The sequence below is a fragment of the Hyaena hyaena genome, unplaced genomic scaffold (assembly GCF_003009895.1).
Source record: "Hyaena hyaena isolate Hyena2069 unplaced genomic scaffold, ASM300989v1 scaffold_235, whole genome shotgun sequence".
Lineage (NCBI taxonomy): Eukaryota > Metazoa > Chordata > Mammalia > Carnivora > Hyaenidae > Hyaena > Hyaena hyaena.
Window position 1 is genome coordinate 1,941,857 of NW_024080867.1, and position 25,873 is coordinate 1,967,729.

The 25,873-nt window shown below is 44.3% G+C and overlaps 1 protein-coding gene across 1 annotated transcript in view; it reads left to right on the forward strand.

Annotated features, from left to right (window-relative positions):
- Positions 1-25,873, forward strand: part of NLRP5 (NLR family pyrin domain containing 5) — a 37,095-nt gene continuing 11,222 nt past the window's right edge. Inside the window, exons 1-8 of the mRNA XM_039244097.1 lie at positions 1-28; positions 1,487-1,846; positions 11,142-12,636; positions 14,341-14,511; positions 16,269-16,436; positions 19,145-19,315; positions 21,230-21,400; positions 24,230-24,400. Coding sequence (XP_039100028.1) covers positions 1-28; positions 1,487-1,846; positions 11,142-12,636; positions 14,341-14,511; positions 16,269-16,436; positions 19,145-19,315; positions 21,230-21,400; positions 24,230-24,400 — 2,735 coding nt within the window. The remainder of the gene's footprint in view (positions 29-1,486; positions 1,847-11,141; positions 12,637-14,340; positions 14,512-16,268; positions 16,437-19,144; positions 19,316-21,229; positions 21,401-24,229; positions 24,401-25,873) is intronic.

Here is a 25,873-nt window from a genome sequence, read left to right on the forward strand (position 1 = left end):
ATGCCCCTTACAGTCCGGTTGCACCTTGGTGAGATGCTTCCAGTACCAGGAAGGAGCTGGATGGGGCCTCACTGGGTATCTACAAGTTAGATGCAAGAGCACAGCAAGGTAGGAATGTCCAGCACAGCTAACCTCCACTCTAATAAGGCTCCTGAGGAGAAAAGCAAGTTGCCGTCTACTTTAGCCCTTAAAGTGTTCTTTACACAGTCCTTTTGATTGCTTTATTTTCCAGCAAAAACTAATGGCTGGGCAAGACCAGAACAGCCCCAAAATGCCCAAATGGTATTGGTTGTCCCTTTTATAGAGGCCATATAATAGTGGAAGAGGACATTTACTAGATGTAAGAATTCTTCCTGGAGCATTCCTACCAAGTAAAAAATGTCTGTCATCACAGATCGGCCTTCTGGATGACTCTGAGAAGAAATGCATGGCAGGGGTCATGGATGCACACATATAAAAAAAGCTGATGGAGGGGGGAGGGGCAAAGACTCTGTTCTCATGGCCAGTGAGGTTGAGCATCTCATAATGTGCTTATTTGCCATTCGTAGATCTTCTTTGGAGAACAATTTTCAGTAAGTAGTGGTCACTTATTTGCCAGTTTTTGTGAGTATAGCCTATTAGCTAAGAGCACCACTGATAAGTGTTTCAGGTTTTTAGTTGTTTTTAATTATTTTAATACCAGTGTAGTTAATATAAGTGTAATATTAGTTTCAGGTGATTCAACCATTCCAAATAACACAGTGCTTATCACATAAGAGTCCTTCTTAATACCCTTCACCTGTTTTCCCATCCCCCCTCCCACCTCCTCTCTGGTAGTCATCAGTGTGTTCTCTTAATATAGTTCAGAGTCTGTTTCTTGGTTTGTCTCTTCTTTTCATTTGCTCATTTTGTTTCTTAAATTCCACATATAATGGAAATCATACGGTATTTTTTTTCTCCATCTGACTTATTTCACTTAGCATAATACTCTCTAGCTCCATCTATGCTGTTGCATATCTCAAGATTTCATTCTTTTTTGTCGCTGAATAATGTCCAATATGTATATGTGTGTATATATGTGTGTGTATATATACAAAATACACACTACATCTTTATTCATTCATATATTGATGGACGTTGGGTTGCTTCCATAATTTGGCTACTGTAAGTAATGCTGCAATAAACATAAGATGCACATATCCTTTCAAACTAGTATTTTTGTATTCTTTTAAGTGTTTTGAATCTGACTCTAAGCCAGGTACTGTTTGGGGAACTAGGGATAAGAACAGCAAAACATCCCAGAGTTTGTATTTTTGTAATGAGATAAATAGATATGATGTCAAGTAATTTTAAGTCTATGAAGAATTGTTACCCATGAGTTGGGCTTTTCTATGCATTTGACAAAAGGAACAGAAAATATTGTTTCTAGTGAGTTAACTGAGGTTGGTTGTATTAACTTGAGACTTTGATGCAAGATCCTATTTTGAATCTTGTTACTCTTCTACAGGTATCATTTACTCCATACTACCTAAGAATCCACTTTTTCATCAAAACCTAAGCTCTCAGCCTTCCACTAAGATGAAAGAAGTCAAATTACCCTCATTTTCCAACTATGGACTACAGTGGTGTTTGAAGCAGCTAGGAAAGGAAGAATTTCAAACATTTAAGGAATTGCTCATGCAAGAAGCTTCAGAACTAGCAATGTGCTCTTTTCCATGGATTGAAGTGAACAATGCCAATGTGGAACAGCTAGCCTTCCTCTTGCACGAGCATTATAGAGAATCTCTTGCCTGGAAAATATATATTCACATCTTTGAAAAGATGAACCTACCCACACTCTCTGAGAAGGCAAGGAAAGAGATGAAAAGTGAGTAAGACTTGGGACAAATCTGGGGGTATGAGAGAAAGGAGATGACATCAAGCTCTCTGGGAATGGGGAAGGTATCCCTGATCTCTAATTGGGTTCACCTCCACAAGGTAAGTCTGAACTGAGAAGTCACTCAGTGGTCATGTTGCCTGACTGGAAATTAGAGTACCCTATGAAACCCTGAAAGAAGAACTGAGTAGACAGACCCTCTACATGGACAGAATTTGGTTGAAGTTAGTAGACAGGATTTAGAGTTTTAAATCCTTAGCTTGAGCCCCGGACCTTCCATTTGTTCTATCTGGATTTGGGCAAATCCCCTTTTACTCTGACCCTTGGATTCCACATATTGGAACAGCTTACATGTGCTGTTGCAAAGTTTCTATAGCACAAAGCTTCATTCATTGACTGAGAACACTATGGTGGCTGTACAGTGGGTGTCTCCCATATTTCTTGCCCCAAGATGAAGGACTAAGGCTCAAGGAACTCTAAGGATTGACCCTGTCAGACTCTTGGTGCCCATATTATAGCAATGTATTCATATCATACTGTGTGACTCTCTTCGGGTATTTAGGAGAAACCTAGTAGAAAAAAGATAAAAGCCCTCCTTTATCAGGAGCAATTCTCTTCTTCAACTGTGGACAGAACACTTAGAAAAGAGTCCTAAGGGCAAGCAGTCAGATTGGCCTTAAATGCATACATGTAACTCTCTATCTACAGCTTCAAAGGACTTTAAGAGAAACTATCCTTCAGAGCTTAAAAAAAAAAAAAACCCTGTGTGTATTTAAAAAAAAAAAAAACAAAAAACCACGCTGGTATTATTCACAGGAAATGAAGGTTATAAAACTAAAATGATAGGTGATGTTTACTGAGTCAGTACTCTAGGTGAGGCATTACATTGAAACTGCCCTGCCATGGAGTCTCAAACCCACCCAATGAAGAAGCTAAAATAGAGGTTCTACCAAGTTCTGCACCATGACCCAGTTCATGAGCTTACAGGTGACAAAGATGGGACTCATTACTGAACATAGCTTTAAATCTCTAGCACATGACCCATGAGAATTTATAGTTTCCAGTGCAGCAGAGAAGAGGAAATAAATGGGTGATTTTTTTAATGGTGTAGAAAAAGGAGAGATTTCTATTCCAGGCCAGAAGAAAGTGAAGACTAGAAACACTTCCCAGAAGAAGTGAAGTTCAGGCTGAACAAATAAGAAGAAAAGAAGCTAGTCAAGTTAATTGTGCATAGTTAGAGAAGAACATGATGAGTAGAAGACAGGAGCATCATGAAGCCTTTAACAAAGAGCTTGGCTAGACCACGAAGAACTGGAGGGAACAAGGCAAGAGATAAATATGGGGAGGTGGGACTACAAGTCAGACAATACAGAATCGTAAATAATTTTAATAGCAACGCATAAGCCATTCGTTTGAATGGGGAGGGAGTAAAAACAATCCAACCGGCATTTCAACATTGTTGCTGAAGTGTTGTGTAGTCCAGAAGGAATAAATGAATAGGTGTGGGGAGACCAGTTAGGAAACCATTCTGGCATCCCATGGGAGAAATGAAGGTGTCTTGGGCCAGGGTGGCAGTGGCCATTAGAGAAAGTAGAAATTCAGTCGAAGATGTTTCAAAAGCCGTCAAAACAGTTGTGTGGGACTAACTGCAGAGAGAGAATGTTATCAGGGATGACACCTGTGTTTCTGGCATGAGATTGGGTGGATGGGGTTCCATTACCTCATCTCAAGAAGCATTGGAAGAGCTGCTTTGCAGCAAGGAGACTGGAGAAGTAAACAGTGTTAGAATGCATGAATTGGGCACCTCTCTTTGGATAATTCACAGGTCTCTAGTGAGTAGTTGACTACTTTGAAGTTCACGAGGGGTGTTGAGGTTGACTCTTGAAGATAAATTCTTTTATTTATTTCTGAGAGAGACAGCGTGAGCAGGGGAGGGACAGAGAGAGAGGGAGACACAGAATCTGAAACAGGCTCCAGGCTCTGAGCTGGCAGTCGGCACAGAGCCTGACATGGGGCTTGAACCCACGAACCGCGAGATCATGACCTGAGGCAAAGTAGGACGCTCAACCAACTGAGCCACCCAGGCGCCCCTCTTGAAGATAAATTCTTGATGGCCACAATAAACTGCCTCATTAAGTTAATCACCCAAGGCCTTAGAGCAAAACTGGGACTGGAATTTACAAATTCAAAATCAGAGCTGTCTTTACAATGTCTCTGCTGCTTTGCTTTGCTGGTGCCACTTGAGGATCTGACTCCATTGTCTCCATTACCATCTTTTCATGGAATAAACTGAGATCCTGAGGCTTGTCTTCATTCCCCTCGGTATTTAGGCAGGGGACAATCTCATCCCTAGTCTCAGAAGCTGCTATGACTTTATCGAGACAGTTGTTTCATCTACTCTCGTTTGCAGGATATTCACTGGCTGAAATACCAGAAAATTCTACATCAGTGAAGAATGACCAAGAACTGAGCATGAGAGAAGTACCAGGTCGGTATGGGCATGGTGGGGAAATGGGGATGTCTAAAGCCACATGGTGATGAGTTAGCGGCCCATCTGGGACTCGAACCATGACTCCTGATAGTCCAGTGTTGTTTCTAGTTTGGCATGCTGTTGTCAGGTGACTGTAAGGGTTCTGAAGATCTGGTAACCATAGTCTTTCTTATTCTGAGTCCAAAGAGCTCTGTGATCTTAAAGCTTTCTTACAACTCTTTGAGTTCTCATCTTCAGTTTGGACAACTCCATGATCCTTCCAGGACAAGTTCTACCTAACAATCTGTTTTGAAAGCTTCGGTGAGGAGAACCAGATCACATGAAACTAGGTTCAATACAATTCCCCAAATATTTGAGTACCGAAGACCTGCCAGGCACTGCTCTGTGTACTTGTGATACATCCATGGACAAAGTACATGCAAATTCCCGGCATTCATCAAGCTTACACTTCAGTGGAGGAAAAAAGAGACCAACAAAAGGGCTCAAAGCAATGAAGCAAAAACATACACGGAAAGATGTAGGCTTGTATAGACAGCACGCCTTCCCCACTGTTACCCACACTACCACTTACATATTTCTAGTCTTCTAGCAATCAACATTGACCATGAAGTTTAACGCCTCAAAAGAATTGGGACCAACCTCCCGCTGATGCAGCTGTGTTCAGGCTGTGGGCAGGAAAATCCCCTTCAAAACTAAAGTCTGAGGGACTGATGAGTCAGAGTTTCAGAATCCCAGAGGCTATAAATTATTCCAAGTTTAATGTAAATCTAGGCTTAACAGGGTAAGTCCCAAATATTACTATCTTTCCAGCGACAAAATCCTATCTTATTGGGTTTAAAGATTACTAAGCAGTGATTTAGCGATGATATGAAATACAGACACTGACTAATCTTGGCAGTAGGATCAAAATGGACAAAAGCTGGGGTCTTAGAAGCCGCACTGGGAAACACCTCTAAGTTACCATTGTACACAAGAGCTACCACTTGAGACCTTATGGGTCAAGCATGGTGCAAAGTGCTTCAATCTCCTAGATCCCTATCTTGTGTGGTAGTGGCTGTGATTCCAGTTGTCTGGTAACAAAACTGAAGACCCAGAGGCTAAATGGTATACTCAAACCCTACAAGTGTAGACATTCTAACACTACGCTATCTCCATGCCATGTAAGTTTTGGTATGTTGTTTCATTTTCACGTTGTGTCTCATGGGCTAACATGTGGCATGTCTTCGAGAAAGTTATATGCACGCTTCAGAAGACCGTGTATTCTGCTGTTTATTGATGTTCTTGGTTTTCTATATATCTGCCTCTTCTGTTTGGATTTCAGTAAACAAGACTGCTACCCATTTGCTTATTCATTCCAAAAGCCTTGTCGTTTTTTAGTCTTTTCTCTCTCCACCTTCCATCCATGAATTAAAATCCTACGAGATCTACATTTAAAGTATAACCCATTTCTGTTTTTCTACCTACATCCTGTATATGAGAATCATTTATTTTTAATTTCTTACCCATTTCCACTCTGGTTATGCAATCCATTTTCCATACAATAATAACCAAGGTGATCTTTTAGAAATGTACATCTGAAAACTTGACTCTGCTGCTTTAAAATGCTTAAGTGATTTTCTGTTAAATTTATTCCATCATTTTTTTTTAAATTTGCAAGGCTAACACACACCCTTTGACTATTCCTTAAATACCATAAGGTCATTCCCACATCACCTATGTTAAGTATGTACTTAGCCACAATAGGAAACTATTTTTTAATAAGTAGATATAATGGTTATTCTCAATAAGTGGTAGCTATTATGCACCAGAGACTATGCTATTTCTCTACCAAAACACCTGATTTAATTTTCAGAGCAACTCTACAACATAGGAACTATTATTCTAGTTCTACAGATGAACCCACAGAAGCATGTAAACCCAGAAAGTTGACTAAGACTTCACAAGCAGGAAGTGACAGAATTTCCATTTAAATCCTGTGTCTGACTCCAGACCCTTGGTTCTCAACCACCAGATTTTTATCCCCTATTTTAATGACTTGCTCGAAGGTCTCCAAAGAATTAAAAGCAGAAATGAGACCAGAACCTCACATCTTCTGATTCTGAATCAAGTGCTTATTTTACATACACTTACCATCTCTAGCTGAGCCTGTGGCTGCCATGTTCCAAACTGGTCCTGAGATGTGGGTCTGTGCCCTCTCGGATTCAAATATTCACATAAGAATGGGGGAGTTTATTCTTCCTTCTCTTTTGCAGAGATTTCACAAGCCATAGAACCAGACGGTGTCACAGCAGCAGAGCTGAAAGAACAAGGTAAAGAAATATGATTCACTAATCGTTTTTGACCATCCTAGAATGGAGCCAGGTGAAAATCAATCTATGGAGTTTGGGTGGCAGAGGAATCTACTTTCCCGTTGCTCATCTGTATTTGTCTCTGGTGCATCAGTCTCCTGCCCAAGACATCCTAGAATGAATCATCACCAAGGATATCCCATAGGTTCACTGAGATCATCTATAGTCACTTTGCATGAGGATAAATTCCAAAGACCTGGGATTCTGGTGAACTTGGACATTAAGCACAAGCTCATTTGACAGGCACTAAATATAGACCAGAGTAATCAAGTGCTTTGTTTAAAAGTACATGGTTGGTACTTTTTCCCCAATTCCTTCTGTCAACCTTTATTTTGTGAATACCTTCCATTTGAAGAATTGATAGGAGCATAGGGGTTGGTTAGATGGATAGATGGATATAGCCATATAGACTTACATGTTAACTAAACCAAACAAAATGCAAAATGAGGATGAGATCTCAGGTGCCATGATGATATGAAACAGCAGTTGACCAGTCAAGGAAGTGACAGCAGGTTTCTCTGAGGAATGTTACTTGAGACTTTTCTTTCTTTTTCTTTTTTTTAAGTTTATTTTGAGAGAGAGAAATCATGGGAGGGGCAGAGAGAAGAGGGAGAGAATCCCAAGCAGGCTCCTCACTGCTAGCACAGAACCTGATGTGGGGCTCGATCTCACAAACCCGGAGATCATGACCTGAGCCGAAATCAAGAATCAGTCTCCCAACAAACTGAGCCATCCAGGCGCTGTACTTGAGACTCTGTACTGAGCTATAATTCATGTACCAAAAAGCTCACCCTTTTAAAGTGTACAATTCAGTGGTTTTTGCATACCCACAAAGTTGTGCAAATATCACCATTATCTTATTCCAGAGCCTTTTCCTCTTCCCAAAAGAAACCCAAACCCATTATCACTCTATATCTCTTCTTCCTCAAGTCCTATGCAACCACTAATATACTTTCTGCCTCTATGAACTGGCCTGTTCTGGACTTTGATATAAATGGTATCCCACAAGTGTGGTCTTTCATGACTGGCCCCTCTCATTTAGCATGTTTGCTATATTTATCCATGTTGTAGTGCAAACCAGAACTTGGCTCATTTCTACCACTGAATAATATCCTGTTTTGTAGGTAGGCCACCTTTTCTTTATTCGTTCATCAGACCATGGACATTTGGGTTCTCTCCACTTCTTAGCAATTGTGAATAAAGCCACCATGAATATTCATATACAAGGAAGTGCTGATGGACAGAGTAATTTGACATCTGAGGTATTTAATAAAAGTTGACGTTTGGGATTTCATAAAAAAAAGGTGTCAGGAGTAGCTGCTGCCTTTCTGTTTAGACAGCCTGATGGATGGTGATGCCCGGAATCAGTGATTTATTTGACTTTCAAGCTGGGCTTTTTATTCTACCTCTGTAATATAATCTATGTTAGCCTTAATATTTCACTGCACAAATGCTTGAAGACCCAGTAGTTGCCAATGTTGTCCATTTTCAGTTGGGATGACTGGTAATAGATACCAATATTGATGACCTCTCTAGAATAGTTGCCATAGGTCAGGTGCTGTTTTCCAGGTCATATGATTATGTCATAGCATCCTACACCAGTCTCATAAGGGAGATTTTAATATCCCCATTTTGTAGATGACCAAACCACCATACGGGTGAGATGGGGCTAAAATTAGGTTTATGGAGAAAGCATTCAGGCAAATATCTGTTCCAAAGTAAGTTCATAAATAGAAGCTTTTGTCTAATTGCCACTTATAGGAAAGTTAGGAGTTTCTTGTTGGAGGTAAAACCTGAGTTTTTGATGCACTGAATCTGAGGTCCCTGTGACTCTTTAAAGTGGTAAGTTTGACACAGGATCCTAGAATCTTGGGGAAGAAGTCAGCCACACAGAGGGAGACTTGGAACTCTTGGTCACAGATGTGATCCTTGAGTCCAGGAGAGAAGAGGTGGCCAGGGAAGACCCAAATTCAACTGCAGACTGACCTTCCTGGGGCTTCCTTCCCTCTTTGAAAACCTACAGCTCAGGAGCACAGTCTGTCCTTTGAGGATAACGCATCAGTCTGAGCTCAGCAAATAGAGATTGTTCAGACCTCAAGGTCTGCTTCCTGTAGTTTTTAAAAATTTAGGGGCACCTGGGTGGCTCAGTCGGTTAAGTGTCTGACTTCAGCTCAGGTCATGATCGAACGGTTTGTGGGTTCGAGCCCCATGTTGGGCTCTGTGCTGACAGCTCAGAGCCTGGAGCCTGCTTCAGATTCTGTGTCTCCCTCTCTCTCTCTCTGACCCTCCCCTGCTCACACTGTCTGTCTGTCTGTCTCTCTCAGAAATAAATTTAAAAACATTAAAAATTTTTTAAAAATTTTAATGTTTATATATTTTTGAAGGAGAGACAGCATGAGCAGGGGAGGGGCAAAGAGAGGGAGACACAGAATCCAAAGGAGGCTCCAGGCTCCAAGCTCTGAGCTGTCAGAACAGAGCCCAACACGGGGCTTGAACTCATGAGCCATGAGATCATGACCTGAGCCAAAGTCAGATGCTTAACCGACTGAGTCATCCAGGCGCCCCTGCTTCCTGTAGTTTTAATACAGGTGTCTTAATACCGTTCCCTGATACAGAATAATGGAGCTTAAGTTTTAGAACTTCTATATAAAGATTTTATGTAGACATAGTAATTGCCTTATACACTTGTACAGAGAGAATCTTGTCATCTTTTTAAAAAATATAATAGTATTACCAGCAAATGTAAGGACCCAGGATTAGAGGAGGTGGGTTTTTTTTCCCCCATGTTATTGAGTACCTGTCCGATGTCATAGGCTATTGAAGAGGCTGGAGGTATGCAGATAAAGTGCTTTCAATGAAACTTCCGTCACAAGCTTGGGACTAGGCAATAACCAGATGCACAAAAGAACTGCCATTTATGACAAGTGCTAGAATAGTTTGTAATGACAGTAGTGGCCACTGATCATTTTTGCCAGGCCCTGTGCTAATAACTTTTGAAGGCACATTCTGTCTTAAATATTTAGTGCAATGCTTCAAGGGGATCTTAATCTCGTCTCAGAGGTGGGGAAACTTGGGCTCAGAAACTGACCCCATGCAAGACAGCCTGGAATTTCAAGCAGGACCTGTCTGACCTCAAGGGCCATGTTTGCCTCCCCATGGCAGAGCGGGATTCCCCATTGCGTGGAGGTGTTTCTCCACCCCAGCCTGGAGCTATGGGAGATTCACGCCCGTCCTGCCAGCTCAGAATTCAGGGCCACGGCACACACATCCTCAGCTCCCCTATGCTTCTCTGCCTCTCAGAGACTACACAGGAGTGTTTGGCATAGATTATTCATTTAACAAATACTTGAGTGTCTGCAGGGTGCCAGGCATCATTCTAAATAATAAAGATACAACAGTAAATAACAAAGTCCCTGAACAGAGTCTACTGAGGGAAGACAAACAAGAAGCAAACAAAAACGTAATGTGTCAGGTATTAAATACTGAAAAAAAAAAGATGGGGCTAAAGGGACAAATAAAGCTATTTTTTTAATAGTTTATTGTCAAGTTGGTTTCCATTAACACCCAGTGCTCATCCCCACAAGTGCCCTCCTCCATGCCCATCACCCCCCTTCCCCTCCCCTTAACACCCATCAGTCCTCAGTTCTCAGCATTCAAGAGTCTCATGGTTTGCCTCTCTCCCCCTCCCCCACCATTTCCCCCCTTCTTCTCCCCCACAGTCCTCTGTTAAGTTCCTCCTAATCCTCCTGTACGTGCAAACATACGGTATCTGTCCTTCTCTGCCTGACTTACTTCGCTCAGCATAACACCCTCGAGTTCCATCCATGTTGCTACCCATGGCCAGATTTCATTCTTTCTCATTGCCGTGTAGGAGTCCATGTATAGATAAACCACATCTTCTTGATCCATTCGTCAGGTGATGGACACTTAGGCTCTTTCCATGTTTTGGCTATTGTTGAGAGTGCTGCTATGAACATTGGGGTCCATGTGCGCCTATGCATCAGCACTCCTGTATCCTTGGGTAAATTCCTAGCAGTGCTATTGCTGGGTCCTAGGGGAGTTCTGGAAAACAATGTGGAGGTTCCTCAAAAAATAGAGTTATTCTTTGTAGGATGTTCATGAGCTCTAAGGAATTGATCTTTGAATGAAGGAGGGAGGTTGTTATCAGCCACTGCTAGGGAGAAAGAAAAGTACCATATACACATACGGGGTCTAACCTAGGATCCACTGATCTGGGCCCGGGGTTTAGGGGACATGTTCTGTTCTGCTTTTTCCTGAAATCCAGACTTCCTTCTAACTTTGTTTCCTGTCTTTTCCTTCTCCCTTCCCCTGTCCAACTCGGGCTGTGGAGGTAATGCAGGGGACTACAAGATTCACGTGATGACAACTTTTGCTACGAAGTCGGATGCACACTGTGGTGTTGACAACTTTGCCTTTGACTGTGCAGAAATGCAAATATTGTTTGGCGCTTTTAATCCAGACCAGAGGGGCTTCCGGCCTCACACTGTGGTTCTGCACGGAAAATCGGGAATCGGGAAATCAGCTTTGGCCAGAAAGGTCCTGCTGTCCTGGGCGCGAGGTGAACTCTACCAGGAAATGTTCTCCTACGTCTTCTTCCTCCGTGCCAGAGAAATGCCATGGATGAGGGAGGGCAGTTTTGCAGAGCTAATTTCCAGGGAGTGGCCAGACTCTCAGGCTTCAGTGACAGAGATCATGTCCCAACCAGAACGGCTGCTGTTTATTGTTGATGGCTTCGATGACCTGGACTTTGTCTTCAAAGATGGTGACTTGGGTCTCTGTGAAGACTGGGGGGACAAACAACCCACGTCTGTTCTGATGCACAGTCTGCTGAAGAAAGCCCTGCTCCCTGAGGCCTCCCTGATGATCACTGTCAGAGACACGGGCATAGAAAAGCTCAAATCCATGGTCCCGTCCCCCCGTTACCTGTTAGTCAGGGGCATCTCTGTGGAGAAAAGGATGCAGTTGCTTCTTAAGCACACGAAGAATGAGCATCGGAAGACAAAAGTCTTGAATTCAGTGGTAGACAACTACCCGCTTTTTAACGAGTGCCAGGTCCCCATCTTGGGGTGGCTCATCTGCGAGGCTCTGAATCTGCACGAGGCGTCGGGAAAGCGCCTTCCCTCTTCCTGCCAGACCCTCACGGGCTTGTATGCCACCTTTGTGTTCCACCAGCTCACCCCACAAGACCCATCCCAGTGCTGCCTCAGCCAGGAAGAGAGAGGCACCTTGAAGAGCCTGTGCCACATGGCTGTGCAGGGAGTATGGAACATGAAGTTTGTGTTTTATGGAGATGACCTGGGTGTTCACAGACTCAGGGAGTCCGAGCTCTCTGCTCTGTTTCACATGAGCATCCTTCTCCGAGACAGCGGCCCTGAAAGCTGCTACACGTTCCTGCACCCCAGCCTCCAGGAGTTCTGTGCTGCCCTGTACTACATTCTAGAAGGACTAGAAACGGAGTGGGATCCGTACCCTGTGTTCTTGGAGAACGTAAGGAGCTTGGTGGAGCTCAGACAAATCAGCTCCAATGCCCACTTGCTCCAGATGAAGCGTTTCTTGTTTGGTCTCATGAGCAAAGAGGTGACGGGGGCCCTGGAAGTCCTGCTGGGATGTCCCATCCCCCTGGTGGTGAGGCAGGGGCTTCTGGGCTGGATCTCCCTGCTGGGTCAGCAGCCCAGCACCCCCTCCCCTCTAGACTTCCTGGACTCCTTCCACTGTCTTTTTGAGACTCAAGATGAAGACTTTGTTTGCTTGGCATTGAACAGCTTCCAAGAAGTGTGGCTTCCAATGAACCGGCGAATGGACTTGCTGGTGTCTGCTTTCTGCCTCCAGCGGTGCCAGTATTTGCGGAAAATTCGGATGGATGTCCAGGAGGGCTTCTCAAAGGATGAGTTCACTGAGGCCCAGCCCCTGAGTCCCCAAGAGTGAGTCCTTCACCTCTGCCATTTTGTTCTTTTTTTATATTCATGTTTATTATTGATTTCTGAGAGAGAGGGAGAGAGAGAGTAAGCATGCAGGGGAGGGGCAGAGAGAGAAGGCAACACAGAATCTGAAGCAGGCTCCAGGCTCTGAGCTGTCAGCACAGAGCCCGATGCGGGGCTTGAACTCATGAGCCACGAGACCATGACATGAGCCAAAGTCAGAGACTTACCCAACTGAACCATCCAGGTACCCCATTCTTTTTCTTTCTTTTTTTTAATGGGGGTACAATTTAATTCTTTTTTATGGAAATATAATTGACAAGTAAAAACTGTACATAATGGTACCTGGGTGGCTCAGTCAGTTAAGCATCTGATTCTTGATTTTGGCTCAGGTCATGATCTCATGGTCATGGGATCAAGCCCCATGTTGGGCTTCAAGCTGGACATGGAGTCTACTTGGGATTCTCCCTCTCTCTGACCCTCCCCTGCTCATTCTTCTCTCTCTCTCTCTCTCTCTCTCTTTCTCTCTCAAAATGTTTAATTGTACATATTTAAGATGTACAATGGGGTGTTTTGATATACATAAAATAATCACCACAATTAAGCTAATTAGCATACCCATTACATAATTACTGTTCTCTTTTGTGTGTGTGTGTGTGTGTGGTGATAATACTTAAGAACTATCCTTCTAGCAAATTTCCAGTAAAGGGTACAGTGTTGCTAACTACAGTCACACTGCTATACATTAGATACTGATCTGGTGGAACTAGACCCTTTGACCAACAACTCCCATTTTCCCCTCCTGGAGACATGGGAAACTACCACCATCTGCTCTCCTTCCATGGGTTCAACTACTTTAGATTCCACATGAAATCATGCATATCTTTCTGTTACTGGCTTATGTCACTTCGCATAATGCCCTCTATGTTCATTTGTGCTGTTGCAAATGGCAGGATTTCCTTTTTAAAATTTTTTAAATGTTTATTTTTGAGAGAGACAGAGTGCAAGCTGGGGAGGGGGAGAGAGAGAAGGAGACAAAGAATCTGAGCTGTCAGCACAGAGCCTGGTGTGGGATGTGAACTGATGAACTGTGAGATCATGATCTGAGCCGTCAGATGCTTAACGGACTGAGACACCCAGGTGCCCCTGGATTTCCTTTTTTTTTTTTTTAAAGCTGAGTAATATTCCCTGGTGTGTGTGTGTGTGTGTGTGTGTGCGCGCGTGTGTGTCGCATTTTCTTAATCTATTCACCAATCTACAGACACTTAGGCTGTTTGCATATCTTGACTACTGTGAAGACAGCGCAAATATCATCTCTTCAGGGTACTGATTTTAATTCCTTTGTATAAGTGGGATTCCTGGAGCAACAGGTAGTTCTATTTTTAACTTTGTGAGGAACACCCATGTGAAATGCGCCCTTTCACACCCAGGGGGAGCTAGAATCTAAGGGCACATCTGACTATAGAGCTGGTGGCTCCATGCCACCTGCGCACACCCCCCTGGGGTGTCAGAATGTTCAGGAAGCAGGGTGGGTAGGAGAGGCTTCACGGAAAACACAAGGTGATGTCACTACATTGGCCTCAAACCTCAGAAGCCATCCCTGTCTTACCGTGATGGACTGGTCTCCCTCCTCTGACCCGACGGGGGCACTTGCTCATGCTAAACTCCATCCTGTGGAAGCAAATGTTGTTTCCTTCTCCAACATAGGGTGCCAGTGAAGACCCTTGCTGATGAGTGGTGGGGAGATCTCTGCGTCGTGCTCAGTACCCACCCAAGCCTGCGGCAGCTCGACCTGAGTGGTAGCGTCCTGAATGAACCAGCCATGAAGACCCTCTGCACCACGCTGAGGCAGCCAGCCTGTAGAATACAGAATCTGATGTAAGTGTTCCTGCCCCTTGGCATGCCTATGTCACTGCTCTCCTCTCCCACTTATGAGAAAAGACCAATCTGAGAATGTAATCAGAGTGGATAAGCGCTGTGGAAGTTACCAGAACCACATTCCCAAGAGCACACAGGGGGAGTAACTAAAGACCCTGTGAGGCAGATTCATTCAGTCTGGGTACTGAGGGACGAACAGGAGTTGTTACCAGGGGCAGAGGTGACGGGAGCTCATTTCAGGCAAACGGGTAGAACAAGATCAGAGGCTTTGAATCAGTTCTTAATGCTTTTATGTTCATTAACAAGGTAGCAAATCTTTGGACAGCCAGTAAGTTCCTGGGTCTGTGGGAGAGGCCAGGGTACTCACCAAGCACCTGGAGTAGGAGACGACATGCTAGTTCTACTTCAGACAGAGTTCTATTCCAGACTCTTCCCTCCAAGAGTCTAAGCAAAGCACATGTAACCCCCAGACTAGAGCAAGTCAACTTCTCCATGCAAACATTCTCCCCTTCTTGCCTCTTCTGTCTCCTCCCTGAGGAGTTTCCTTAAGCTGGGCTGTGCCAGGGAGCCTGGCAATGCCGGAATATTGACAGAGCCCTGGTCACCTCCGTCCTACACCACGCTCCTCTGCTGGCTTTATCTTGGTGCTTCCCCTGTGCACCCCTTCCCGCTAGGAGCCCCTGCTCTCAGCTCCTGCTGTGAGGTTCTGCAGTCCCTCCCTGTAAGCACTGAGTCTGTAATTCAGCAGGAGTCCATCAAAATGGTAATGAGATCCAGGCATTACAAGGGTTTTAGGTAAATCCTTTGCACCTCTCCAGGTTCCTATTTCTCTAATTAACTACTTTCACATCTCCTGAACTTTCCATGCAATTATATGTATACATTGGAAAATTACTTTTTTTAAAAAAAAATCCAAACAGTATCCCATTATACTCCTTTTTGTGACATTTGACTTTTCTGTTCAGTTTGAACTTGATCATATCTGTTTGCAGGGTTTTTTTTTTTTAAGATTTTATTTTTAAATGCTCTCTACACCCAGTGTAGAGAATGTGAACTCACAACACCAAGATGAAGAGTCACATGCTCCAGCTACCCAGCCAGTTAGGTACCCCTGTAACTCTGTTCTTCATGGACTGTACTGAATTTCATCCTTCAGCATAGCTGTCTTATTCAGCTCTTCGCCAACTGTCCCCCCACGAGATTAAGCTCCATGAGAACATGGAATATCAGCATCATTTAATACTGTGTCCAGTGCCTGCTGTATCATAGATGTTCAAGTAGTTGTTGCTTTAAAACTGAATAAATTAGGGGCACCTGGTTGGCTCAGTCAATGGACCGTATGACTCTTAATCTCAGGGTCTTGGGTTTAAGACCCACATTAGGTGGAGAGATAACTTAAAATTTTTTTTTAATTTTAAAATCTGGGGCACCTGGGTGGTTCAGTCAGTTAAGTGTCCAACTTTGGCTCAGGTCATGATCTCGCAGTTAGTGAGTTTGAGCCCCGCACTGAGCCCTGTGCTGACAGCTGGGAGCCTGGAGCCTGCTTCAGAATCTGTGTCTTCCTCTCTCTCTCTGCCCCTTTCTGCTTGCTTGCTCGCTCTCTCGCTCTCTCTCTCTAAAAAATAAACATTTAAAAAATCAAATTAAGCAAGTAGTGAGAGATAAGAGAGTTGTAATACGAGAAGATGAAAAGGGAAATTTGAGATATAACTGTCACCTATGTCTAATGCACTATTTTCTTTTCTACTCTTTGGCAGATTTAAAGGTGCACAGGTTACGCTTGGCCTTCATCATCTCTGGACGACTCTCATTACCAACCGTAATATTAAATACCTGAGCTTGGAAAACACCCACCTGAAAGATGAAGATCTAATGATGGCGTGCAAAGCATTAAGACACCCAAACTGTTTGCTGGAGTCTTTGAGGTAAGTTCTGGGGATGGCTTTTGGTTTTCCTAGTTTGGTTTTGCCATTGTTGTATTTCCTTTTTATTTTTTTTTAATGTTTTATTTATTTATTTTAAGAGAGACAGAGACAGCATGAACAGGGGTGGGGCAGAGAGAGAGAGAAATAGAGACAGAATCCCAAGCAGGCTCCACACCATCAGCACAGAGCCAGACGTGGGGCCAGTCTCATGAAACATGAGATCATGACCTAAACCAAAGCCAGGAGTCAGACGATGAACCAACTGAGCAACCAGATGCCGCTGCTTTTTATTTTTAAATCCTTGGTCACAGGAAGTTGCAAAATATCAGGCAGATGGCAAAATCTGGAGGTGGGTGTTGGAAATGGCTGTACAGCAGCAAATATGCACTCAACGCCACACACTGTACTCTTACAAACTTTGTGAGGCATACTTCACCACAACAAAAAGCTAACTTTCAATGTTTCATGAAGATAACGAAATCTGGGGCAGCTGGGTGGCTCAGTCGGCTGAGTGTTCGACTTCAGCGCAAGTCATTGTCCTGTGCTTAGTGAGGTCAAACTCTGAATCGGGCTCTGCTGACAGTGCGGAGCCTGCTTGGATTCTTTCTCTCCTTCTCTCTCTGTCCCTACCCTGCTTGTGTACTGTGTCTTTCTCTCTCAAAATAAATAAATAAACTTTTAAAAAAAATTTTTTAATTAGATGAGCGGAACCCTTTAGGCAATTTCTCTGAATGTTGTATCTTCCATAACTAGTAGTACAATGTCAACCCCAGGATGCTGACACTGACCAGTGTGTGTATGTCCTTCCGTGTCAATTTGTCAAACGTGCAGATCTGTAAAACCACACTGTACCCAAGGTCCAGAAATACCATGAACCCCGTTACCTTTTCCAGCCATGCCATCCATAATCCCTGGCAATAACTGATGTTTTCCATCTCTACAATTCCGCCCTCTGAGCAATGCAAGTGGAGACATTCAGTATATCACTGCCCTGTGACTGGATTTTTTCAGTCAGCAAATGCTTTCTGACCCATCATCATGCTGGTCTGTGTATCAACAGCAGGTTCCTTTTTAGGGCTGAGTACTTAGTATTCAGTACCACAGGATAAAACAGTTAGTGTAACCATTCAACCATCCAAGGATGTTTTGGTCATTTCCAGTTTGGTGGCTGGTCCCAGTCTCGTGAATCCTGGGTGTGTGTGTCATCACATTAACTTGCTGGAAAGACACCACTCCTGGATGCGTGTGCGGCTGAGAAGAACCACGAGCTCGGTTTTGAGCTTTGTTCACTGACACAGAGCAACTGCAGAAGGCTAATTGGCTCTGTAACTGGCGAGCTGCCATCCCAAGCCAGGCCCCTACCCTCGTGGCCTTGGTGGTTCTAGAGAGGAAGATGAACAATAAGCAAGTACACGCACCCAGTCCTAACAAAGAAGGAAGTCCTTGCCATTTGCATCTACATGGATGGACCCTGAGGGCGTTGTGCAGAGTTGAGTCAGGAAAGACCAATATTCTGTGATCTCACTTACATGTGGAATCTGAAGAAAGCTCAGCTCATAAAAACAGAGTAAAGTAGTAGTTATCAGGCACTGGGGGAGTAGGGGAAAATAGAAATATGTTGTGTGAGGGCACAAAGTTGTAACTAGTACATAAATAGGTCCTATAGACCTAGCGCACAGTGTAATCATTATAGACAAGATTGTATACAAACCTCAAACCTGCTAAGATACTAGATCTTAATCATTCCCACCCCCCACAAAGAAATAATTATGTGACCTGATAGAGGTGCTCACTAATGCTACAATGGCAATCCTACTGCAGTATAGAAATATTTCAAATCAGGGGCGCCTGGGTGGCTTAGTCGGTTAAGCGTCCGACTTTCACTTAGGTCATGATCTCGCGGTTCGTGGGTTCGAGCCCCGCGTCGGGCTCTGTGCTGACTGCCAGCTCAGAGCCTGGAGCCTGTTTCAGTCTGTGACTCCCTCTCTCTCTGACCCTCCCCTGCTCACGCTGTCTCTCTCTCTCTCCTAAAAATAAATTAAAAAAAAAAAAATTTCAAATCAGGGACACCTAGGTGGCTCAGTTGGTTAAGCGTCCAACTTTGGCTCAGGTCATGATCTCACAGTTCATGGGTTCGAGCCCTGTGTTGGGCTCTGTGCTGACAGTTCAGAGCCTGGATCCTGCTTCGGATTCTGTGTCTCCCTCTCTCTCTCACCCTCCCCTGCTCATGCTCTCTCTCTCTCAAAAATAAATTAAAAAAACATTTAAAAAATTAAAATTAGAGGTATTTCAAATCAGCATGTTTATACCTTAAACTTATACAATATTATATGTTAGATCTATTTCAACTGTTTTTAAGGGCAAATATATGAAACATGGGCTGGCGATCATTGCTATGTGTAAAACAGTGCTGGAGAGATGGGAGCCGGGTGGGGTGAGGCAGGCACAGGTAAGTAAGGCTGGGAGACTGGTTTACTTGGAAGAGGTGACATTCAAGAGACCTGAATGGAAAAACTGGATGACATAAAGATGTGGGGTTGGAAATGGAGGGATGTTGCAAACAGAAGAAAGAGCAAATGCTCAGACCCTGAGCCTAGAGCAAACAGTGTCCAAAAATCAGCAAAATGGCCAGAGTGTCTGGCATGCAGGGAGACAGGTTGCTCTGGGGGGAGAGCCGAGACTGTGCTTCATGCTGCCTATCTCCGCAGGCTGGATCACTGTGGACTCACCCCTACCTGTTGCATGGTGATCTCCCAAATCCTTGTTACGTCCATCAGCCTAAAATCTCTCAGCCTGGCAGGAAATAAGGTGACAAGCCAGGGTGTAAAGCCCCTCTGCGACGCCCTGATTGCCTCCCAGTGCACCCTGCAGAAGCTGATGTGAGTTGAACTACTTTTCACCACGGCCATTTCCTCTCAACTGAGATGGTCCAAGCTGTGGGGAAGGAAATTAGCTGACACATAATCCAAGGGTTACAACGGTAGTCGTGACCCCATGGAAGTGCCCCGATGTTGAGTATTTTAAAAAGACCCAGTAAACCAGTAAATAACATCTGTGTCTTCGCCACTAATGCAAAAGTTTAGGGGAGAAGCCAAGCTCCCAGAACCAGTGAGTGTAACAATGGCTGCTGGGGGCTGCTGGCTAGGGAGAAATGGGGAGAGGTTGGTTAAAGACAAATAGAGCGTTTAGCTTATAGTTAGCAATGCTGTGTTATACACCTGAAAGTTTCAGCAACGCCAAAATCCTGGAGACTCTTAGGCTTGTGGTTGGAGCCGCCATCGACAGTGTCTTTGAGCATCAGGCTCTATGCCAGATGTTCTATTCTCATTGATGCCATATTCACAAACACCCTGCCAGGGAGGAATTAGTTTCATCCCATTTGCTGATAAGGAAAATAGAATCCAAAAGAAGGGAAATCTCTTGTTTAAGGTCACCTAGGGAATAAAAGGCAAAGCCAAAACATGAGCTCCAGTTTGACACTCAAGGGTCTAATCTATGACTTAGAAGTTTCCCCCTTGATGACTTACAGTCTGGGCAAAGTTGTCTCCCCCACCACTCCCAAAGCATGCTGTGGCAATAACATCCCTCTTTCATGGGGAGTTTGGTTGCTAAAGTCATAGCAAAAATTGAAAACTAAATGGCACAAATGACTTTAAAGTCCTGAGTGCTGGTAGGTTGGGGGGGGGGGGTGTGTGCATGGGAAGAATCACATGAGAAGCAAATATATCTTCTCTCCCTTAGTCTGTAGGGGAGGGGAAAAAACTTTCCATCTATCCTCTTGGGTGCTGTATCTGAGGCCTGAAAATTAAATTGATGTTGACAGGGAGAGAGTACCAACAAGTTTCATTGGTACTTTTTTTTTTTTTAATATGCGTGGGGGCTTCACAGAAAAGATGTGAGGAACCCAAAGGAGTGGATAGACTTGAGCTTGTATATCATTTTAACAAAGTATGATAAATTGTGGAGGGGGAACTAGGTAAAAGGGGTTTGGGGCTTCTAGGGACTGATATATTGTGGGTAGGTGACTATGGAGTATATGGCGGGACCTAATGGTAGATAAAGTTTATATGATGAATCGCCTCAGTGTCATGTCCATCTTTGGTGACAAGAGTCATTCTCTTGTATCAAAGAGGAGGGACACATGCACAAGGGAAATTCATGCCCTGTTTTTAGGCAGGTGGGGGGGGAGCAGAGAGCTCTTCCTGTGTCTGCTTTTTCCCAGTTGCTCTCAGCTCAAGATCCTCCTTAGGCCAAAGTGGCATATTTCAGGCTTACATATCCTGACCCCCTTCTACTCCAACCCCCACAGCATTTCCTCATCAAAATAAATCACTATCAGTAATACGGAGTTAGCACTTGCTTTATGCACTGCTCTGAGCACCTTAGATGTGTTAACTCCTCTAACTTTGTCACAACCCCATGCCAGAAGTACTATGAAACTCCTAATTGCACGTGCTATGGCTTATCAAGCTTTGAGAGACCGATGGGAGGGAAGGTCCCCTTCTAAATGGGAAGGTCACTAATCTCAGCAACACCTCACACCTTAGTACATGTGAGGAGCAAAAACAACTGGACAGAGAGCAGGATGGCATCTCCCGGGTGTTGCCCCTTGTGGCTGATGCCTGGTCTAGTCACCCACGTCATTTAGGTGACGTTGAGTTCACAAGTTACACGCAGATACGGTGTGACATCGCAGTACAGCTGCAGGGACACATCAGGCACAAGTGACATGGGGGGGGGGATGTTAAGAACAGACCTCAACATTTCCTTCCTGGGGGGCTCCCTCCTTGCAGACTGGGGAACTGCGGCCTCACCGCTGCCGACTGCCAGGACCTGGCCTCAGGCCTCACCGGCAACCAGAGTCTGACCCACCTGTGCCTGTCCAGCAACAGCCTGGGGAGTGAAGGCGTGAATCTGTTGTGTCGAGCCATGAAATCCCCCAACTGTGGGCTACAGAGGCTGATGTGAGTCCCACGGCCTCCCCTGGGAGGGCTGCACTGTTTCATTGCAAACAGCATGTACCACTCGCCCAACTCAAAGCAGTGGGGAGCAGTGTTAGGATGAAGGAAGCCGATGAGGGCTGCAGCCTGTCGCACCCCCACCCCGATTTCCTCCTTCTGTGGAACATTCCATCTCTGCCTCTGTTTTCTCTCAGTGGGAAGTCATCATTCATCCACATACAGGCGAGTGTCCTTATTGTTAGCACGGTTACATTCTGTGAAGTCACCATACCCACCGAATCATTGCTCGTACGGGAACACGCGGTCAGGTCCTGCGAGCCTCTGGTCACATTTCCTCAGCCAGTCAGTGCCTACCCTTGCACTGTGTTTCTGTTTAAAGACCAGAATGTATGTGAAGCATTTTCCCCACTCCTACAGCACAGCCTTCTGTGTGTGGAACAGTGGGCTGCACTTCAACAGTAGACATTGGCACTGCATTTTAAACAAAATGACCAATAAAAGCCACAAAAACATGAAAAACATGGCACTCAGTGTACCATGAAAAGGATACTTTGCTTACGATGAATCTGAGGCTGTGATCAGCCTCGGCTGGGGGCGTGGGCCCTGGGCGGCTCAAATCTGTCTCTGCTCGCACCTGCATGCATGTCCGTGAAGGACCGTGAGCACCATGCGTGTGGACTGTCAGCGCAGCATGTACATTTCAGCAAGGGGACACAGCTGCAAACACAGAACCCGTGAGTAATGAGGATCGACCACATTCATGAAGCACCTGCCGTGGGCAAACACTCCTAGTTGCTAGAGACACGGAGATGGTAGATGTGTTCTCTAAGTTTACAGAGCTTAGGTTCTGGTAGCGAGATTTTCAGATGATGGGAGTCACAGAGGCAACATTCCACAGCTCCAGGGAGGGCCACGCACACAGTTAGGAGATGCTGTGTACTCAAGCTGGGTTACAAGACGATGTCTCAGTAACTGCTTTAAAAACTGCCGCCCCGTGTGGCCAGATTACTCTTCTGGCTATATCTTTGGTCTGGTTGTGAGATGGAAAGATTTTTGTTACACTTCTTCCATACTGTCACTTCGCCTCGCTGGGGTCACTCTACCTTCTGCCCTTTCATCCCATTGACCAATAACTCTGTAAAAGCAAAAAATTGATCTAGGCTGATGATGTACCTGTAGCCATAAATTCTATTTAAAAAAAATAAGACTTTGATGTACATGTCTATCTTACAGTGAGTTCTCACAAGTGATGGGGGATATTGAGCCTGGCAGACAGAATAGTGCCCCTCCCCCCAGATGTCCATGTCCTAGCCAATATAAATATGTAAACTCACATGGCAAAAGGGACTTTGCAGGTGCGACTGAGTTAAGGATCTCAAGATGGGGAATTATCTAGGATTCTCTGTGTAGCTATAATGTCGTCAAAGGAATTTTTATAAGAGAGAAGACATGTGGTAACAGAGGTCAGAGGATACAATTGGTAGCTGAAGACTGGGAGTTAAGAATATGAGAAGCCTGTAGATGCTACAAAAGGCAATGAACAAAGGTTATGCCCTGGAGCCTCTGGAAGGCACAGCTCTGTGGACACCTTGATTCTCGCTCCAGTAAAACTCTGAACTCCAGAACTGCAATATCATAAACGTATGTTTCAAGCCACTAAGTTTGTGCTGATTTGTTAGGGCAGCAATAGGAAACTAACACACTGAGTGTGAAGGAAAATTAAAAACAGAGGATCTTGAACAGCATTCGACACATGTGTTATGCCAAGCATCGAGCCAGGAACTTCTTGATAATCCTATTACCCAATCTGAATCCTTCTTTTTCTTTTTCCTTCAAATTTCTATTTAAATTGTAGTCACTTAACATATAGTGTAAAATTATTTTCAGGAGTAGAACTTGGTGATTCGTCACTAATACACAACACTCAGTGCTCATCTCAAGTTCCCTCCTTAATCACCATTACCCATCTAGCCCATCTCCCCACCCAACACTCCTCCATCAACTCTCAGTTTTTCTGTATTGTTAAAGTCTCTTAGGGTTTATTTCCCCTTTTCCCCCCTTCCCATATGCTTCTCTGTTTTGTTTCCTAAATTTCACACGAGTGAGATCATATGGTATTTGTCTTTCTTTGACCGACTTATTTCACTTAGCATAATACACTCTAGTTACATCCACGTTGTTGCAAATGGCAACAGTTCATCCTTTTCATGGCTGAGTAATATTCCATTATATAAATATACCACATCTTATTTATCCATTCATCAGTCAGTGGACATTTGAGCTCTTTCTGTAGTCTATTGTTTTTTTTTTAAATTTTTTTTTTTATGTTTTATTTATTTCTAGGAGAGAGAGAGAGACAGTGTGAGCAGGGGAGGGTCAGAGAGAAAGGGAGTGACAGACTGAAACAGGCTCCAGGCTCAGAGCTGGCAGTCAGCACAGAGCCCGACGCAGGGCTCGAACCCACGAACCGCGAGATCATGACCTAAGCGAAAGTCGGACGCTTAACCGACTAAGCCACCCAGGAGCCCCTAGTCTGTCTATTGTTGACAGAGCTGCTATAAACACTGGGGTATATGTGCCCCTTTGAATCTATATTTTTGTTAAGTTTGAGTAAATACCTAGAGGTACAGTTGCTAGGTTGTAAGGTAGTTCTATTTTTAACTTTTCAAGGAACCTCCATACTATTTTCCAGAGCAAGCCAAAATCTTAAGTAACTCCTTATATATCCTCCTCCCAAAGCAGGAAGAAACTGGGGCCAACAGAAGTTGCTCTGCCAAGGTTACACCACACCCTGAGTATGACTTTCCTCTCTCCCTTGCGTGTGCCCTGCAGACTAAAAGAATGTAACCTGGATGTGGCTGGATGTGGCTTTCTTGCATTTGCACTTATGGGCAACAGACATCTGACACACCTGAGCCTTAGCATGAATCCCTTGGAAGATGATGGGATGAACCTTCTGTGTGAGGTCATGATGGAGCCATCTTGTCACCTCCAGGACCTGGAGTAAGTTTCAAAGGCTGCTGGGGGTCAACTCTACCATACTGGGGCCTGGGGTGCCTAGAGAGTTAAGAGGTGGGAGCAGGAAGACTGGTACCAAAACCAGTTCTAGGGTCAACTGAGGCTCATGTTTTCCAGGGGACACTACAGTGAGTGTGGGAAGGACAGAGAGAGGAGTCCAAACAGAAGTCCTAAGACAGGATTTCTGCCATTTGGGTCACCCTTGATTTCTAAAACCTGTCTACTTCTCAGAGCACCTCCTATTGTCCTAAGTTACTCTTCTGTTCATTCTGTCTGTAGGGTGAAGACGGAGGGGCTGTCTATATTTCTCAAGACCTTTTCCCTCTGGGACTCACATTCCTTTATATTTTATTGGAATACTTCTATTTAAGAGTATCCCATCCTTAAACAGACTATAGGAAAGTTAAAAAATGTCAATGAGAGGAAATAAATCTCCAATCTCACAACCAAGAAGTAAACGCTGTTACTACTTGGGCAAATTCCTCCAAATGCCTAAATGGCCTTTAGTGTTACAAAGAAAGGATTCCAGCAGTTACCACTGGAGGCTTTCTTGCCATGTGGTGGGCACAGGGCTGTATGTATTTTACATGTGAAGTCTCCTGTAGCTCCCCTACCAGTCATTCCCGGGGGAAACCAGAACTCCCAAGGAGCCAAAATCTTGCCTTTGGTCTCCCATTCTGTCCCCCAAGGATCTACAGACCATAATAGTAACTATTCCATTTAATGATGCATGATAACTTTTAAAATCCCCTAAAGCCAGACACTGAGCATATGTCCGATATGGACATACGTCGTATTTACTTTGTAAATATTTGCATACTTGGTAGTATCTTCTCATCAATTAGAAAAGTAGAATTAGTGAACCAAAAAGTAAGACCATTGTAAGACCTCTTCCTCCCCAATAATAAATAAAAGAACTGGATAGAGATCATGGCCCACAAATGAGAGTGCCCCCTCCAAGTATAAATGTTTGTTGTCATGAAAGCCCTACTTTTGCATGGAGTAGAAACTAAAGCTTAGTCAATTGGAGATGCCATTTCTTTGGGATTACATTTAAGTGCTGGGGGATTATATGGTCCTCACCTCATCATTTATCCATGCTGGGATCCAAGACCTGGATTCCCACATGATGGGCAGGTGTGAGTCCTAACAACCGCGTTCTTGCTCATTCTTGGTGTGAATACCTCATGAAGATGGACTCTCTCATCCCTGATGGGATCGTTCACTTTAAGATGAAGATAGGAAACAGTGAAGATGTTCCCATGATTTCTACTCAGATGAGTCATCCGGTCTTTACTGCAGGGGAGTATCTACTCCCTCCTTCACCGTTCATACTGGGAACAGAAGCAGAGACCCCTCTCCTTTCAAACCCCAAGCCCATCTCGCATTTCAGTACCTTCTGTCCTCTGTCATCTTTTCTCACCCACTCAGGGCTCTGTCTTTCATCAGGGACTCTAC